Source organism: Solea solea, chromosome 15 (assembly GCF_958295425.1).
Source record: "Solea solea chromosome 15, fSolSol10.1, whole genome shotgun sequence".
Classification (NCBI taxonomy): Eukaryota; Metazoa; Chordata; class Actinopteri; order Pleuronectiformes; family Soleidae; genus Solea; species Solea solea.
Genome location: NC_081148.1, coordinates 25,306,137 through 25,326,337, shown reverse-complemented (window position 1 = coordinate 25,326,337; position 20,201 = coordinate 25,306,137). Strand labels below are relative to the sequence as shown.

At 42.0% G+C, this 20,201-nt stretch overlaps 1 protein-coding gene across 17 annotated transcripts in view; it reads right to left on the bottom strand.

Moving 5' to 3' along the window:
• LOC131473967 (calcium-activated potassium channel subunit alpha-1a-like) overlaps positions 1–20,201 on the bottom strand; it is a 168,300-nt gene that overhangs the window by 6,613 nt on the left and 141,486 nt on the right. For 14 of the 17 annotated variants that reach the window (XM_058651629.1, XM_058651624.1, XM_058651631.1 and 11 more), the window contains 7 exons: positions 18,688–18,814; positions 16,861–17,085; positions 15,177–15,369; positions 8,872–8,985; positions 3,513–3,643; positions 595–789; positions 378–496 (listed from right to left, as the gene is read on the bottom strand). In XM_058651629.1, coding sequence (XP_058507612.1) covers positions 378–496; positions 595–789; positions 3,513–3,643; positions 8,872–8,985; positions 15,177–15,369; positions 16,861–17,085; positions 18,688–18,814 — 1,104 coding nt within the window. Of the gene's footprint in view, positions 1–377; positions 497–594; positions 790–3,512; positions 3,644–6,080; positions 6,165–8,871; positions 8,986–15,176; positions 15,370–16,860; positions 17,086–18,687; positions 18,815–20,201 lie in introns of all 17 variants that reach the window. The other 3 variants (XM_058651638.1, XM_058651639.1, XM_058651640.1) reach the window with 1 other exon arrangement.

Sequence of the window (20,201 nt, the reverse complement as noted above, 5' to 3'; positions counted from 1 at the left end):
TGTCTGTCCATCTACCTATGTATTTAGTTAGCAAGAGAGTTGGTTATCTATCTGTCTGTCTACCCATCTAGTTAGTTAGCTAGCTAAGTAGCCAACTGCCAAATTATATGTCTGTCTTTTTTGTTAGCTAGCTAGCTAGCTAGCTGGATATCTATCTAACCAGGTACACACCTGTATGTCTGTGCTTTTAGCTAACCAACAACCAGTCTGCTAAATAGTTTGAATTAAAAATGGTTTACAAAAACAATACAAAACAGTCAAAAGTACAATTTATTAAGATGAGTCATTTAGCTTCTTTGATTAGCCTCTCTATTTAGGCCTTTTCTTCGACACACTAAGCCTTACACAGTGATGCCGAGTGAACGTAGAGATTTTACCGTTTTGTACACTGGCTCGGAGAACTGAGATGAGCATCTCTTAATCTGTAGATTCCAAAGCACAACATGTTGTACGTCTTCAGAGCTTTACAGAATAAGTCCCCGTAGCAGCCGCCATCCTGAAAACCAACAGCAAAAACCCCCCAAACATCAGTGTGTGTTAGGTGGTGGAGGTGACCAGATGTTTGCTGTCATCTCTGCTCAGACGTCCGCTTACCCCCAAGTCAGCGAAAGGCCCATCGTAGAGGGCGAGCTGTGCCACACGACACCTGTCTCTGTTGGCCAGTGTCTGCGGTGTACTGTAACCTCCTCTCAGCGCGTTCTCCTCCGCCAGCAGGGCCTCCAGCTCTGGCGTGGCTCCTCCTGTGACCAGCGTCCGAATCAGTGTGAGAATGTTGTCGTTGAAATACGTCTGGAGGAAAAAAGACAGAGCGAGAAAAGGGATGTTAGTAAGCAGACGCCGAATATTTGATATAGTATTATCTTCTGTAGTTAGCTGTAGGCCACTGGAATTAAAGTTGAAGATGTTCATCTTCTCATCCAAGAGACTTCTTCAGTTCTGAAGACTTCTTAAATCCAATACTCTGTTTTTAAAGCTGCTGTCATTCCACTTTTATGGCTATGTATACATTGTTAACATAGTCAAAACTTATGTTAAACTAAAGTTTCCAAAACTCAATCTTTCATCTAGTTCATTATTGCTATCTAACGAGCCAACTATCATCTTCTTTCCTATCTTGCGCTTCCCCTATCGTGACCCAAATCACAATATTCTTTCTCTCTGCATTTCCAGGGAGATCGCCACAGAGGATGATCCACATATTTGATTTAGCAGAGATTTTTTAGAAATTGGATGCCAGTCCTGACACAACCCTCCAGGCCATCGACTAAAAATAGAGAGTATACCAGTGGCCGGGGTCAATTTAAAGAGTCCAAATCAGCAATGGGAAATGGGGACCCCATTCCTTGACCTGGTGGGGATTGTAATAGGCAACCCACTGGTTACATACCCAATACCTTTCCAATTGGCCATGGGCTGCCCACCTAAACAACAGCAGTCGTGAAAATTGCCAATCATATGACACCTAATATCATTTTCCTTATCCAAACAATGTCAAAGTCAGAACTGCACACATTTGTACCATTAGTAGGTCACCTGCAAAGTTTGAAGCCTGTCAAGGGAGCCCTTTGACAGATCCATGATAAACAGACTAATGAACACTGTGTGAAGTGGGCGATTCCTATCCAAACACTGCCAAAGTCAGCACACACTGATTCCGCTTTATCCTCCACATGAGGGTCGTTGGTGTCAATCCCAGCAGACATAGGTCGAAAGGTCGGGTACACACTGGACAGGTCGCCAGTCCATCACAGGGTCACATAGAGACAAACAAAATCATCCAATCTCAAACCTACGGTCAATGTAGAGTGTCCAATATACCTAATCCCAAAATCTACATGTTTTTGGATTGTGGGGGGAAACCAGAGAACCCGGAGAAAACCCAGGCACACATAAGGAGAACATGCAAACTCCATGCAAAAAGGTCCTTGTTCTGACCGGGTCCCCAACCCAGGTCAAAGGTGCTAAACACTACACCGACCGTGTAGCCACACTGGTACGTCATCTCCCAAAGTGGAAGCCTGTCAAATGAACTGTTGGACAGATATGCGAGGAACAGTAACAGCATCAGTATCATCAGACTTGAAAAACGGTATAGAGCTGACCATAGAAGCAACCCGTCTTGTACTTGAGGACATGTCTCATCAGGTTAAAGATCTGCGCGAGACATGACCGATGCTTCTTTTATGGTACGACCCTGTTAGACATGAAACAGCGGGACGTCAGAGCGGCACAGCTCCCTCCTCTGCGGTGGATGCCACTCTACATGCTGCACGACGTCCGCTCTGCCTTCTCACACAGAGATTTGACTGTGCTCTGCGGGTGTCAACTTCACTTGTCCTTCAAGACGATCAGGACCAGTTTTTTTTTTTTTTTTTTGCCGCGTGTGGAGACAGTTCATGTCACTCGACAGCCGCCGCCGTGGAGTGGCAGCTCCTCCCTCTGGGCTCCTGACAGGCCTGCAGAGCCTCATGATGGATGAGCACTGTCCATTAGCTGGGCTCACCTCTGACCAGAGCGGGACTACAGCTGACGTCTGCTCTGCTCACTTCTGCCTCCCCTCTAACCCCCGCGTCTCAGCGGAGAGCGGCTGGAATTAAGCCGTCACAGCAGGACACAATCGTACTGGGTCAGCGAGGGAATTTTATTATTTGTTTCACACGTATCTCAATTCCATGCTTCACTGAGTCCGTCAAAAGAGTGAAACAGTGTCTGTTGGCCTGTTTTTTCACCAAGACAACATTCTTACATTCAACACTTAAAGGGATTCTTTGAACCAACAACACTCACGGTGCCTGCTGTGCACAGAATCTGCTGGAGAGCAGCAGGTAAACACTTAACAATGAAACTGGAAATTGAATTGAATTTGAAGTGCTTACCAAAGTCCATGGAGAAAACCTACGATTTTAGCTCACAGTCATAAGAGCTGCTGGTCTACTGCTGCCTCTTGTGGCAATTTAGTGTCACTGAGGTCAATCTGAACAAAGGATTTCTGACACCGAAGACACAAACTTCAAGACACAAACTTCAAAAACAGAGTTGTAAGATATCTCAGCCAGTAGCTGACGGTGGTTTTATTGGATGATAATTGTGTTTGTCTTTTTAAGTTTGTATGAAAATGATTTCCAACCAAACTCATTGGGACTTATGGATGTTTTTGGAACCTGTTTAGAGCAACCTTTCATGTACAGCTGTCACTAAAACTACCATAAACTTATACATAAGAGTTTGAACCTAATATTAAAGTAGAGAAAGCACTCAGAGATCAAAAACCTCAGCCATCTGTGTCCAGATCAACGCCAAACATCTAATAACATCCTTCTTCAACCAATGTCGTTCATGACACATTTTTGAGGTTTACTTCCTTTTAAAGCTCTCTAAACTCCATCTTTCTTTCAAGTCAGAATTTCACATTTTTTCAATGTCTCATCTCATAATCTTATAATCTCACAGCATTCAAACCTAGCAGTTTGAGGAATTAATCAGGAGCTGAATCCTATAACATGTGAACTCACCGCACTCATCAATGAGTCGAGGACACTGACAGCGAAGGCGGTGCCGCAGGCGAAGGGTTGAGTGAGGTACAGCTCAGTGTCCGGATCGTCATCATCGTCTTGGTCCAGGAACTGAACGTTTGAGTCGTTCACTGAAGGAGCAGGAAAACAAAAGTACACACAGTTAGACACATGTGGTGTAAAAGAACACGCACACACACACACACACACACACACGGGCACAGACACACCTGAAAGCTCAGGGATGTATAGAAGATCTCAGGTGTGTCAGTGTGGATATAATGTCACATTCAAAAAATGCACATTATATTTTACTTTATTTCTCATCCAAACAACACATGTGAGATTAAAACTAAAATAATGTTTTTACTGTCAATGTCGTCAAGCTTTTTATGGATTTCATCTACATAATATTTCATTGTTTGGACTGTGTTACACTTTGGGAATTATCACATGCAGGACGATGCATTTCAACGTCAAGACAAACCACAATATTAGGAGAAATATAAGATTAGATTCTGCGCACACAGTGATAACCATTGTAGAAGTCCCATCATATTGAAAAACACACATTTTTAGCAATTATAAGACGTAAGAAATTCGCGAAAAAGTGCTGTTTCTTATATTTTTTGAACCTGTATCCTGATCAATGCCAGATTTTCACTCAACAATATTTATTAGTCCGGACTGTGGTTGATTTTTCTGACTTTCTCTTCTTGTGATACATTTTTTAAAAGTATTTACTTAATGACGTCACACTCAATTTTAATAGTGAAGGTGCATCGGTAATTACTTTCAAATTATTTGCACTTTTATGTTGTTTTTGCGTTGTTTTTTTGCATTGCCGTTGATGGAGAAAGGCCTTTGTGGTGCATTGACATCAAATCCGAAACAAGTTCACACACAAAGTCTGTGTAAAAGTGAAAATGAGAATTTTTCACACAGTTGCCCTGTGCAATGCAAATCTCACAATGAAGCCTAATCCCGAAAAATGCGATTTTGGTGCTGTTTGACACATTTGCGCGACACTTTGTGTGAGTTGACTTTGTGTGTTGTGCCGTGATACTTTATTAAAGTTAATTTACTTCATTATGTCGTGCACTATTTGAACAGTGAAGGTTTATGGGTATTATTTTCTTATTTTAGGTTGTTTTGTTTGCGTAGCGTTGATGGACAAAGGCCTTTGTGGTGCATTGACATCAAATCCAGCGGAAAAAAACAAGTTCACATATAAAGTCAATGTAAAGATACGAGAAATTAGAGTTTTACACGCAGTTGCCCTGAGCAACGCAAACCTCACAAAGATGCCTAATGCGAACGCACATTTGGTGCTATTTGACTCCAACAGTTGAAAAAAAACAAAGAGTAACATATCGCAAAAAATAATAATAACAAGTACGTATTTTTTGGCGTTAAAGCGACATTAGCACTTACGAGTGTTTAGCTTCAATAAACTACTTTCAAGAAAAAAAATTTAAAATCAATATATGCTCTTTAATAACTACTAAACAAAAGAAAAATGGAGACTTCAACAATGGCTTCTATATCACACGAGCAAACCATGCACTTGTGACGACGTCATGCTGTGTCTTTGTCTCAGTTTTTCCTCGATGGATGTGTTTTTTTCACATCATCATTGTTTTAAGATTATTTACCTTCTCGCTGAAAGTCAGATTTATGAACATACATCAATACATACATACATACATACATTTATTTATTTATTTTTACCTCGTGATAAATAATGAATCACATCTGAACTGTGAGTGAAGTGTGAGTGGAAATAAAAGCCCCCCAAAAACTGAAAAAACAAGAGTTTTCTGCTTCTCATGCAAGAGGATAATTGGTGGAATAAAAAAACCCTCAAGTGCTCCCTAAGTGCTCTTTTTTCCTTAAGACTGTGTTTCCAGCAGCAGTGGGCACTAAAGGGTCTTAGAGTTCTACTTTAAAAAAAAAAAACCAAAGCATCACCACAAAAATATCTTCAGCGAGCTTCAGAGATACGAGGGTCTGGAAAAAGCTGGAAGATACATTTAAAAATAAATAAATAAACTGCTTAAAGGATTGTTTGATCTTAAGTTTTTTTGTTTTTGAAATCAGATTTTCTTCTCGAGCCCCTTTTTCTGTGTCTGTGTGGAACACAAATGTCAGTCAAAGAGACAACGGGGGCTGATGCAAACAGGCTGGGGCCAAAGAGTGTGTGTGTGTGTGTGTGTGGAGGTGGGGGTGAGGGCATGAAGAGGGACGGGGGGAGGGGGGGAGGGGGGGAGGGGTGGACGCCATGAAAACAGCCACAAGGACAGACTGAGCTTGATCAAAGCCTTGTGATGCTCCACAAACACAACTGGAAGAAGGAAAAAATAACAAAATAACAGAAAAAAGACAGAACAGAAAAGAAAAGAGGCCAAAACGAGACAGTCAATTTAAAAACGGAGAATGAAAGAAGCCACGGCAGCGAGCGGCGAGGAGCGAGGAGCGAGGCCTTGACTGCAGCCACACGAACCAAAGACAAGCCGATGGAGGAGCGGGCGGTGGATCAGCGGAGGACAAAAAGGCTCAGCTCCTTACCCAGCTCTGTTATCATTTGTATGTTGGTTCCACTCTTTTTTTCCTGACTGAGTGAAACCAAAGGCAGAAGTTTGCCAGGTTTAGCTAATGGTGATGAGAGGGAGGGAGGGAGGGAGGGGGGGAGAGATGGGGTTTGTTACTGAAACAGTTTCAATAAAGGAATTCCGACGACTCGCGTCAAGTCCGAGAATCGGGACATTCACGGCTGTCCGGAGCGCGAGAGTAAAGCGCTCGGGATTAAAGCGCCGTCGTCGCTCTTCACCGCCGCGGCAACAATTCATTACTTCACGGTGAGACACCTGAAAGAGATGAAGGAGGTCTTATCCGGAAAACACACCCACTGCACACGGAAATCGATCGGCGCGACGCCGTGTGAGGTGTTTTCATGTTTCCCGCTCGACATTAATCTGCTGCTGGCGCCGCAAAGCGAAACATGTGACAACGTAATTACGGAACGCGGTTCCGCTGAGACTCACAGACACTCGCACACTCGTGGAGGACAATGTTATCACGTCTGCTCTGACGGTAGCCGTGAAATTCTGCAATGAAAGCAAATCTGACTGTGGTTTGTTTGGTTTTTGTCTTTAGCACAACAGTCAAACTTCATATTCTGCTTGATTTGCTTAAAATAAATCAATAAATAAATTAAAATATAATTTATGACACCGTTATAGCCTACTGCCCTGTATTCTTTTTGTAAAAGTACATTCATATAATAAGTTAAACCTAAGTGAATTTAAAACATACTTAAACCTGGTAAAGGAGTTTTGTAATATTTTATGTTGGACCAAACTTCAAACTTCAGAATTCCTTTTTAATTATTATGTTTGTTTAAATGTGAAAAGACATTCAGCTAATGTAGCTGCTACTGTAGCAGCTGCTAACATAACTGCTAAAAGAACATAGCTATTATCTGCTACTGTACCAGCTACCTAACATAACTGCTAAAAGATCATAGCTATTATCTGCTACTGTACCAGCTACCTAACATAACTGCTAAAAGAACATAGCTATTATCTGCTACTGTACCAGCTACCTAACATAACTGCTAAAAGATCATAGCTGCTACCTGCTACTGTAGCAGCTGCTAACAAAAAACATAGCTCCTATGTGCCACTGTAGCAGCTGCTAACATAACTGCTAAAAGAACATAGCTATTATCTGCTACTGTACCAGCTACCTAACATAACTGCTAAAAGAACATAGCTGCTACCTGCTACTGTAGCAGCTGCTAACATAACTGCTAAAAGAACATAGCTGCTACCTGCTACTGTAGCAGCTGCCAACATAACTGCTAAAAAACAAAGCTACTAGCAGCTACTATAGCTACTGCTAACAAAAAAAATATAGCTGCTATCATAGCTGCTAAAAACATAGCTAGCAGCTACGAAAATAGCATAAAGTTAAAGATTGTCTGCACAAAAAGGGGAAAAGGTTAGTTTTCTTTTATAACATCAAGTCAAATATTTAAGTTTAATTGTTGCAGTTAAGGGCCACATGGTGGTGTAGTGGTTAGCACTCTCGCCTTGCAGCGAGAAGACCCGGGTTCGAGCCCCGGTTGGAACAAGGGCCTTTCTGCATGGAGTTTGCATGTTCTCCCCGTGTGTGCGTGGGTTCTCTCCGGGTACTCCGGCTTCCTCCCACAGTCCAAAAACATGCAATGTGGTGATAGGTAAATTGGACACTCCAAATTGACCATAGGAGTGAGTGTGAGAGTGAATGGTTGTTTGTCTCTATCTGTGTGTGGCCCTGCGATGGACTGGCGAACTGTCCAGGGTGTACCCCGCCTATCGCCCGATGTAGCTGAGATTGGCACAGCACCCCCCGCGACCCTCTGGTAGAGGATAAAGCGGTAGATGATGACTGATGACTGTTGCAGTTAAATGTGTTTGAGAAAAACAATAAAGCTAACCACTGTCATATTGTTCATTGTTTGATCTCCGCTATAAAAACCACAACGCTCAAGTCGAGGACAAAAACCCAGTGAGTCCAACAGTTAGTTTTGTGACGATCACAAATGCAGTCTAATAACAGAGGCTCTCTGCAGGAAACGACGTGGCCCCGTTACAAGTCACATTAAGCAGATCCTTTCTCTCTGTGGCCTTTGCTTTGCTGGCCTCATGCTCCATTGCTCCCTAATTGGGTCAGGGGAGACAGAGTGGCCGGTCTCTGGTGCTTTCCAAGGCCCCTCAGAGATGTGAAAGTTTCATGAGTCCCCAGCACCAGTGGGAATAACAGCCACTGCCATTGTTATTAATAAATGGACCCATTTTGCTACCAAGGCAGTTTTTTTTTCTTCTTTCTCCCCCCCCCCCTCAACCTTTTCACTCTCTTTCCTTTTCTCTTGTGCATTAGTGGACAAATTGCAGGAGATGTAGCTCTGTTCCCCTAAAACGTGCCTGTCTGACATCTTCCAAGTGACAGAACATCCACAATGTCACAAAGAGCAGAGATATCCCCCCCTCCCTCCCCCCCGTACTTACAGCTAACATTATCACCACTTGACAAAAAAAAGAAAAAAGAAGAAGAAGCCAGATCTGATAATTCGCAGGGAGACGAGTCGGGCCAAAGCTACCAAACACCATGAACAAAAATTCCACACCTTCCACACATTCCTGAGTCCGAATGAATGAGTGGGAACTTTTGGGAGCAGCATGATGTTCAAGACTTGTTGTTACCAGCACTTTTTTGTGTCTCATGTCGGCAAATGAGTTAATGAGTTGATCGGAGGTTAAAGTCGGGAATGTTTGGACATGCAAATATTGACAGTAGTGAGGTCATCGGCTTTAACCTAGTTCTGTGATGATGGGGATGTTGGAGCCGGTGGTGACGGACGCCTGGCGCACGAAGCCATGTACTGGACTGCTGTCTGGAGATGACCTGTCCATTCCAGGAGGCGTGAAACCTAAAGAAAAGAAAGAAAAACATGGGTTGAAATCAAACAGTTGTGATTTTTCATACATAATAACATAACTCAAAGTGATGAAAACGAAACAAAGCCTTCATCCATCGCCTACCCACATATAAACTAAATAAAACAAAATAAATGAATAATAAATGAATAAAAATCTGTTATAATCAAATTGATATACTTGTTGTAAATAAAGGTTAAATAAAAAATTCACTTGAGAGTCAAATTGATTTTACACCTAAACAAACATATTCAACATCTGCCAATAAACCTTGCTAAGTGCTTTTAAAGTTATAGACTAAAAGAATAGACTCTGAAAACAAACAGGTTTGCCAATGTGGGGACATTTAATTTAGTGTCCTGGAGAAACTGTAACCAAGTCATGTTAAATCAGTGGGTCGGGACCCACAGATGGGTAGCGGAAGAATTTTTTTGGGTCACCAAAGCAAATTTTCCAACGTTTTAGTTAAGATTTGTGTATATATTTAAAATAACACGCCAGACATCTGACTTTGCACTGTTCCTATGGCAACACAATTTTACCATATGTCATGATATTCAACACACATCATCTACCATGTGTTTGTAGGGATTTTGCAAATTTTTAGTTGGATACGATAATCCCTGTAAAAGTTACCAATGAAATTGTTAAAAAAAATTGTAATTTTTAAAAAAATTTCTGTCACCACCAGGAAGCGCTGTTTTCAAACTTGAATGTTTTCACATAGATGTCTTCCGTACAGGATTATAATTAATAACAACAAATTTGGTTCGGATCGAACCTTCCATTGCGAAGTTATAACAGTTTGTTTGGCTGAGGGAAAAATCATTCTGGCCCCAACTTTGCCGGCCCTTAGCTCGTACACCATATGACATTAAGAAAAACTTTCGATAACTTTTAATCCTCAATTTGTCCACAGTGACCTCACCAAGTTTGGAGATGATCGCTGTAAAGCTTTGTTCAAATATCAAAGGTGCAACATTCCTGTTGGGTTTTGTTTATTGACCATCACTGACCTTTTTGACAGTCTTGGATAGTTGAAGTCACTTTTTATACAATATTACTTAAGTAAAAGTCTATGACATTTACTGTACATAAGTATCAAAAGTTATTTTTCTGATATAAAAACTAAGAAGTGTTAAAAGTAAAAGTATTAAAAAGGTGAGGCGTTATGATTGAGCGGTGTTGGCTCAGTGGTAGGGTGAGTTGTCTCTCAAATGGAAAGTTGTGGGTCCAATTCCTGGCTCTACTAAGTCTTCAAGACTAGAAAAGCTCTATATAAATACAGACCATAATACCAATGCTTCTTCTTCTGATTTTATTTGGTAGTAATGAGTAAAAAGAGATATTTAGAGGAAACGTAGTGGAGTAAAAGTACAAATTTCGCGAAACACGTCAAAGAATCACCTGAGATCGACCGTGGATTATTTTCTGTGTGACGGCAGAAATGCGTCTAAGCCAAAGAGGAAAAGTTGTCCCTGTCAGGCCGAGTTAAGTGTTTTCTAGTATCATATTCATAAGGACACGACCTGCTGCCGCATATCAACACCATTATACACGAGTGCACGTCAGCTCAGTCAGCAGGAAGTTGTCGACATGAGCTTTTTTCCGTGTCATTCAAACGCGTGGACTGACAAAAGAACAAGAAGAAGAAGAAAGGGTTGAGTGAACGAGGTGGGAAGATGACTATATGGACACTGCTTTTAGGGGTCAGCGGCGACACATTTAGCATCCACGTCCCTCCATCAATGGACGGACATAAATTTTACATGTTGTTCATTTTGTTGGGACATAAAAATGGGAAAAGTGGATCCTGTGAAAGGCTTTTATCGGGACTGGCGTGGCTCACGGAGCACGAAACACAAGTGCAAGTGACAGGACTGTGAATTCACATGACTTCACCTTTTCTTTTTTTCAGGCATTTCCTCAAAGTGACAAGTAAACACCTTAAATCTGTAATGCTATATATGCATAATGCATCCACTGTGTTTTGACATCCATCATTTAGTGCTGACTACAGCGAAATGCCAAGCGTATATAGTGCCACCGCCGAGGAAAAACATAACACGGGGAATATATTCAGGTCACAAAGTTTCTAAAAGGATGGCAAATTTCCCCTCTCTGTGTGTGTGTGTGTGTGTGTGTGTGTGTGTGCGCGCCTGTTCTGTCAGCAAACTCAATGAGCTGCTTGCATTACAAAAGAGATCTTTCAGCCCTTTTGCAACAGAAAAAGACACCAAATAGTTTAGTCCACAGCGGGGAAGCGCACACTGAAGTGAAGCGTGGATAATCATAACTCTTGTTACACCAATTATTGAACTTGGGAGAAAGCAGAGGTTTTGACATTTGGAGTCGAGCGCGGAGCAAAACGAGCTCAGACGGTGAAAACATCACTTTGTCGATGTCCATAAAGGCTCGAGGTTCAACTCCGCTGGAGAGCGACAGCCGGGCTTTTTTTGGTGGATGTGAAAACCCTCTCTCGCTGAATCATAGTGAACACGAAGGCGGTACAGACGTGTCGGGAGAGGAGAGCGCAGCTTCCATTATGTGCAGCAGCAGCAGCAGAGAAGGTGATTGTTGGTGAGAGAACAGGAGGGAAACGAGGCCCTGCTGCTGAGCCGCTTTCAAAACCTGTTACAGGGTACAGAGACTTCAGAGACGGAGAACTGTACGGCAGAAGCACACAAGCTGAAATATCAGTAGCCAATTTACTGCAAGAACATGATAGGAACCACTTGGTTGACATCAATTTCAAGGACTTTCCAGGACACTCATTCACTCATCTTCTACCGTTTCTCCTCCAATCTCAGCTGACATAGAGCGAAAGGCTGAGGACACCCTGGACAGGCTGCCAGTCCATCACAAGAACCACATAGAGACAACCAAGACAACCAAGCATCCAATCTCACAGTCAATTTAGAGTGTCCAATTTACCTAATCCCCAAATCTGCATGTTTTTGGACTGTGGGAAGGAAACTGGAGAACCTGGAGAATTCGGAGAACCCGGAGAACCCGGAGAACCTGGGGAAAACCCAAGCAAACATGGGGAGAACATACAAATTCCATGTGTTCCAACCAGGTTACAAACCCTGGTCTTCTTGCTGCCAACCACTACACCAACCATGTGACCCACTTTCCAGGACCAGTTCCCTCAAATGTAAGGACTGTAGGCGGGCTTAGCCAAGTAACACAAACTTACCAGATGAGGCAGCAGTGAACCGGCAGTTCCTGTGTCCCTGCGAGCTTCTGTATGGACTTTGGTGCTCACTGTGAGCTAATGCTGCAGACATTCTCTACACTTAAATATGCATAGATTTTATAAGGTGAACCCTTTTTTTAAGTGGCTAAAATGAGTGTGTTTCCACTGGACATCCAAACAACCTTAACTCTATCTTTAACAACCTGAGGATTAACCATTTTTTATAAGGTTAATCTTATTGGAAACTGGCACCGAATGACAACTGTGCTGATTTAACTGCCCTATTGAATTATTCCCGGGTGTCCTAATTGAATTTTTAACCGAGTGACTCGAGAAGGTCATCATTTATGACCCAGAACACACAAGCAGCCTCATCACACACACACACACACACACACGCACACGCCGTGTCTTCCTCTGACTGTTACTGTTGCTACACAGGGAGGTTTTGAAAACCACGTCTCGTGCTCGGCGCTCCGCTTACACCAGGACAAGTGGGATAACCGGGGGTGGAGTAACGTACCCCCCGTCTTCGTGTAGCCCCCCGGGCACGGCCGCGTGCTTCTGTGGTTGACTTACATGCTACAGCAGCCGTGACAAGCTCTCCCCCAGGAAACCACCGTGTTTACTTATTCATTTGCACCTTTCTTGTGTTTTAAATTCCACAGACAGCGTCTGAATGGGAGCATTCAGGGAGGGAAGGAATCCCCAAAGCAATACCTATGATACAATGGCACTGTCTGGGCATTTGTATGTGTGTGTGTGTGTGTGTGTGTTGCCTTGTGTATGCATGAATGCATGTCACTGTGGAGTCAGAGTAAGTGTGTGTGTGTGTGTGTGTGTGTGTGTTCTCTCTAAAGTGAAGTATTTATCACTGGAATGGTTGCTTGATGTAAGACCCAATTATTGATGACAATAGGCTCCATCCATCGACCCTGGGAGAGGATATGGGCGAGTCGGGCTCCATATGGAGGTGGCTTTCGGTGAATACGGCTCCCAGGAGCGGCGCGCTCTCAGATTTACCCCCCGCTTATTGTTCCTCGGTGGCACCGCTATTGACAGGGCATCGCTCACTCATGGCAGGAGAAATAAGAGCATTGGCATTCTCCTAAAACATGTGGAAGTGCTCTGCACTTAAGAAATAACAGCCTCTTGGACCTTCAACTTTTGATTTGTATTTACAGCGGCCGCCGTGCGGGTGTCGCTAAAGAGTTCAGAGCTCAGGGCGCGTCAAGTCCTTCAAAACTCACGATTCTAAATCATGAAGTGAGGGAAAAAGTCATTTATACACAGCCTTCTCCTGGAAAGCAAAGGTTGTGTTGCTTTGTAAACAACTCACTCTCCCCACACCCACAAGTCCATAGAGAAAATCAGGGATTTAAGCACACAAAACACAGGAGCTGCTGGTCTACTGCTGCCCCGTGTGGTCACTTTGTGTCACTGACGTTAATCTGAACGGATACATTAGAATGCCGAATTTTACTAAATAATACATTTGAATCTACTGATGTAGGCAGCAGAAGATCAACAACAACTCCTGTGTGCTGTGATGTTAAAATCACTGTTTTTCTCTATGGACTTTGGTGTGGGAGAGTGAACAAACTTCAGTCTCCACTTAAACACGTCTTCAAGTGCTTAATACGTTGCTTTATCTTATTAAAACGTCTATGTTGGGGAATCAATAACAGTCTTATCTTATTAGACTGATTTGATTCTTGGCTCATGGTTAATGTGGGAAAACACACAAACGTGAACGCGTGCACGTGTGTCGCTGTTTTGTTGTGACTAATGAGGAGCAGCTGAAATTGGCCTGCCTGCTGATTTGTACTGGCTGCTTAATGATGATGAGGCCTGATGGGCTGCCAGGTTCGCGTGTTTGTCGGCAAACATCCACAATCTGTTCCAGACGATCTGCCAGATACCAGATCGCGGGGAGCAACATCAAGTGACACAGCCATGTTGACTACATCATTAAAAAGTATTATCAAGGACGCGGTAGCGGCGAGTAATTAACCGGCGAGGCACGAGTGGAATCAGCTGAAGATGACGGGGAGTAAATACTCTTCAAAAAGGCTTGATGAGACAATTGAGCGTCGTCTTTTACAGGCAGTTTAAAGATGTCACTCACGGCAAAACACGCACAGGATTTCAATTAGGGGACACTTCGCAGACGCTACCTGACAAACTACAGTCTCAGAGGTGTTTCCCCAAAGCAAACTAGACCAAACCTGACATGCAATCCTGAAATATAAACCAATACTGCATACATTTGCCCTCTGTGCAGTGATTGTTTGAAGAAAATTAAGAATGTTAATTTATTTCTGAATTTATATCAGAAATCCAGTAACTTAACTTTTGGGTGCTCGCAGTAGAAGTTCTAGAAAGGTCCATGGCAACTTTCCCTTCATATTGTATGAATGAGAGACTGTCTGGGTAAGATGCTTTTCACGATAGTAGGAATCCCGAAATTAGACAAACGCACTGGTATGAGAAGTTCGAGTAAGGTCCAGAGTGAGATTTGGCAGCAGGTTTAAAAGCAGCGACACATTCGTTGCTGTTTTCTGTGGCCCCCTCCTAACAATTAAGTAGACAATTACCGTGTTCTAAGAGTCCGATTTCTAAACTTTGGTGTGGACACAGCTGGGGTGATTGTCTGGGTGAGAACATCAGAAAATGTCCAAAAACCAGAGATTTGACACATGGAGGGAATCTTTTGTGGACATTTGTGTTCTCCCACACAGCCACTTTGGACAATTGAAGGAAAATATCTAGAATTCTGTACTCTGCTGTCTTCAGGGGCCCCTTATCAGCTTGGAGTCCCAGTTGTCTATTTTGCTTACCCAGTTGCAACGTCCCTGCCAATCCCCTTGCTCTTTTTCCCCCTTTTTCGCTTTCAATCTTTGACTACAGACTTCCCTGCCTCCCTGTCACAGCCTGTCCCCGTTGGGCAGCAGTGCATAAAGAGTCCGTTAGGAGGCTCCTTACCTTGGGAATTAGCCTGCAAGACCCCGATGCTGTCATCAAACTGCATAGATTTGATGTTGAGTGATGCCAAGATGCATTCCTTATCCTGCAGCGAGGTATCTTCGATATTGTTCTGATTGGCCGACAGTATTACACACATGTCACAGAGGTTGATGTTGACAGCCCTTAAATCTGCCCGACTTAATGGCGTACCCTTCAGCAGAGAGAGAGGGAGAGAAAAGGAGAAAACACAAACGGAGAGAGCACAGACAGACATGGAGGGACAGAGAGAGAGAGAAAAAACAAAATGTAAGAAGTAGAGTGGAGTGGAGCTCTGGGAAATTAGTTAACGAGTATTCATGTTCTGAGGCGATGACATTCCACTGATCTATCAGGGCATTGGAGAATCAGAGACTTGGACTAATCTAAAGGCTAGTGTGCGCTGAGGGCTGTGTTTGAGATTCTCCTCTGATCATCAGTCAAGTGAGGCCTAACAAGGCGGCGACACACACACACACAATCACGATCTGTCTTGGATATACGGGATGTGTCACTGCTCTGGAGGAGAGGGGGAGTGGGGGCAACCGAGCTTGCAATGGAGTGATCGTTCAATTGAGAAGTGTGAGATCAAATCGGAGTGACAACCTTTTCTAACACGTATGTGTCGCTTCAGTGCTCGGCGGTGGACTGGCCGTTCCGTGGTCGTTGGTGCTGGGGACATTTTCCAGAGCGTCACCCGTCATGGCCAACGTCGTAGCAAGGGCGGATCATGCTGCAAAGTGATCGCAACGCGGTGTCGGATGCTCTTTGTCCAACAAAAGCAACACAAAAATAGCGGTAACGGGGAGAATGGCCTTGTCCAAGGCCTCCATTTGGATGGTGTAGATGATACGCGATATGATTGGCGATAGAATATTTACATATGTGTTCGGAATGGCCAAACGTGGTGTTGGCACACTAGAACAACCGATCCACAATGCAGTTTGGCAACAAGTGACGCCAATGAGATAACATACAAAGTCAATGCAAATATTTGGTGGCCTGAATCCTACAAAGAGTTATAAATGTTAACTTAAATTAGGAAATTTGCCTAAATGTGTACGGCTGTATGTGGACTATGGGATTACCTACAATGTCTAAGGAAAAGACACTCATTTTGAGTTAAGTGCTAACTTGAGTTTAAATATCTGAACTGAATTTGTGTGACACGACATAACACGATGGCTTTATGATTTCACATGTTTAAAAATAGGGGACAGTAGCCGTCTGTGAGCTAGCAGGACAAAGCTAAGTAGGACAGGGCCTGGTCATAAATAAGTGAGGACGTTGTACTTCCTGATATCATCTCAAAATATGAGTGTGTATGAGTGTATATAGCGATAGCATTTGCCCCAGGCTAATGTTTTGTACTGTGGATCGCGTCAATGTAAGTAGTGAGCAGATGCTAATTTTGTCACTTGAGTTAAAATATTTTACCTGTTGTTGTCGCTGATGTCAATCACCCAAGAAATGGAGGACAAGTCCAGGCTAAGTAGGTCATAAATAAGAAAGTTCTACCTGCTAATTCCTCAAAATATGTGTTTGTTGCAGCTTTAGCATTAGACAGCTTTAGCATTAGCAGGTGAGTAGTTGAGTAGCGGTTGTAAATCCGTAACAGAACGTTAAATATTCGTTATCTCCCACGTCAGCGGACAGGAACACTCACGGGTAAGATGGAGACCTTAGGAAAGTTGTGTAAAGTTTCCCACTCTCTCCGCAGATAGTCCAGCGAGCCCACAAACACTATGGGCTTCAGCTCGTGGTAATGGAAGTTACTGGCTCTTAAAGGCATCACCAGGTTTCGCAGCCCCACTAAAGCGGACGTGACATCCCCAAATATACAGACCACCACATGGCCGCTCAGCACCGTCATGGACGCCTCACTCCGAGTCTGCCGGGGAAAAACGAGAAGAAGAAGAAGAAGAGAGAAAAAAACACTTTTAGAGAAGTGAAAAAGAAAGAGTCTTAAAAGGTCTCTCGAAAACTGTTATAAACCCATATTAAAATAGTGTGTTAACCAACTTTACATAAACAAATGTTGATTAACTACTATTCTGTTCATAAGCAGTTTATTGAACAAATGAGACAAAGAGGAATTTGACAAACATGGCCTTTCTTTTCTCAAAGGACACTTGATTCAATCAGACGGAAAAATGCAGTTTGTAAGATTATAGTTGCAGACAATACGTACATAAGTGTCACCCCGTCATAAATCAACAGGGTACGAACGAAGTGAATATGATGTTTCAGTTCTTCTGCTTTCAAGATGTTGCACAAGAGCATGATGCATTTTTAACTGAAGGTTTGAGTTAATTGTAAGTAAACAAAATGCTACAATGACCCCAGTATACACAGTCTGGTCTCTTGTTTTTAGCTTTTCTGCATTGCAGAACAATGGGAAATGTTGGATTTATAGATTTGCTACACTTGAATTAAGTACTGGTACCCAATGGTACTATTTTAAGGTGCTTTAATGTAGTTTGTGATCTACAACTTTAAAAAAAAAAAAAAAGACTCTTTATGATCAATTTAAGATTCAAAGCCTAAAAAAATAAATATTAAAAAAAGGGTCTAAAAGTGACAAAATTCCTCTCCTACAAAACTTTTTTTTGGATTTTTAGATTACGTACAAGGAAAATAAAATGATATCAATTACATATATTTGGATCTTTTTTAGTGATTTATTGTATCAACAAAAATGTAGATAAAGTCAGTAAAAATGAGTCCGAACTTCTCTGTTTTCTCTGAATAAAAACAGCTAATTTGAAACATGTGACGTCATTTGTTTGGTCCCATTAAAAGTACCCAAACCAGCCAGTTTGAAATCACTATCCTTCATTTATTAATCAGACTGCAAATTAAACGAGGAGAATCAAAGGATCTCTGCTGCAAATAACCTCAAACTTTGTAAATTGGTTATCGGTTAATTATTCTAGACAGTCGTCTGCATATCGACAAACATTTCTTTGATGACATGACTCACGCCGGAGAATCTTCCACCTTCAACAAACAATATTTTACAGTTCAAATGAAACTGTAAAAGATACAAACCGGTCAGTGGTGTCTCTGTCAAAAACTGGCTTTTCTTGAATGTGCAAATTCAAATGTCCCATTTGATTTATGCTCGATTTGGACAAAGTTTACAATGCTTACAAACTGCCGTGTAAAGCAAACCCATGCATGGACTCTTGGGATACACAGATTATTAGGAGGATATATATATACTTATACTGTATATAAGTAAAACAGTAAACTCACCTTGAAACAACAGAGAGGCATAATTAGAGAGAAATTTCAATACACATTAGTATGTGATTGTGCTGAGTCATGACTGTGGGGAACTTTTGCTCCTGAGCAAACTTAACTTTCTCTTCAGGGTTTTGTCTGTGTGTGTGTGTGTGTGTGTGTGTGTGTGTCACATTTTATGCTTTTATTTCAACATTGAAACAAGACTGCACTTGTATTGTGTATGTATGTCCCGCCCCCGACTCACCAGGATGACCTTTTCGATGTCCTTTGACGGGCACCAGTGAAACATTCCTGTCGAATCATACCTCTTCACGTTCATGTCCATGTTCTCCATATTTTCGTTCCCAGGAATTTGAAGTGGGTCGTGTCGACTAAGGAAAAAACGAAAAAAGAACAACATACAACATTATACAATGGACCATTTTGTGAAATCTGTCTTTTTTGAGACACACAATAAAACTTCAAATTCTTAAAGTGACAGCAGGAACCAAGTTTACAATCACTTATGAATACGTTTGTGCCATTATTTCACTTTTCTGAGTCTCTGTTTTGCTTAAACCACTCTCTCTCTCTCTCTCTCTCTCTGCAGCTCCAAAGCCCATAGAGAAATCCAGCCATTTTACATCACAGCACACTGGAGTTGTTCATCCACTTATGCCTCCATCACTAAATGTGTTAATTATGTGTTTTTTTATTTACCCAAGTCACAAAAAATAAGCAAACAACGCAGCGGTCGCCCAGCAGCTCCTGAGTTCCTGTGAGCTTAAAATGCTGATTTTGGAAGAGTAAAGTGTTTTTCAAAGCAACACAAACTTTAATTTCCAGTCAGAAAAAGTTGTCTAATGGCAAAATAAAACGACCCTTTAACAGCACTTTACATTGCAGATGTAATAATCATAATATCAGCATTTTCACTGAGAATCCTGGTGTTTGTGAGTAGAATGCTTGTGACTGAATGACATGACAACGTACTCTCTCCGTCTCCTCCTCCGTCTCCCGTTGCCACGCAGAGAAAACAGTAAACGCTCCGACAGACTCTCGCACTTTAAATATTTCAGGGTTTTTGCACCAATCACACTTCACTTCCCCACCTGACGGACATTAATGTTTCAACAACACGAAACCCACGGCAGTGACTTTAATCTGCTGTAACACTGACCGTGAAAAAGCCTCGTGTCAGTGCGACTCACGCTCCCGTGCTAATGTTACAAGACGTCGTTCTCTAAAGCAGTGGTTCTCAAACACTGGGTCGGGGGCCCACAGATGAGTCGCGAATGTTTTTGTTCAGATTTATGTGATATGTATTTGAATAACATATTATATAACAACATATAACACATTTTTATTTAATTACCAAGAAAAATGATTACCAGTTTAAAATGATTATTATGCAGCAGTATTGTTTATGGCTTATACGTCACATCCCGATATATGAGACTTAGCTCAATATAAACCTGTACAAAGGCAGTTTCTCTATAAGCTCGTGGCACTGTTGTCTATACTCAATAATCACAGAATAGAATACAAATTCATTGTCTACCTAAGATAAAATTTAGTTAATAGAGTAATTTCTGTTTTTTATACACTTGTCTCTATTGTCTCAATGTCTCTATATCAGCCTTTAAAACCAGGGAAAGACATTGATATTTTATTTAACATCATAAATATCACATAATATTTGACTAAAGACATAAACATTCACATAAATTTAACTTTATCAAAGTACAAAATAGTGGCCATAAAAGGATGTCAAAATAA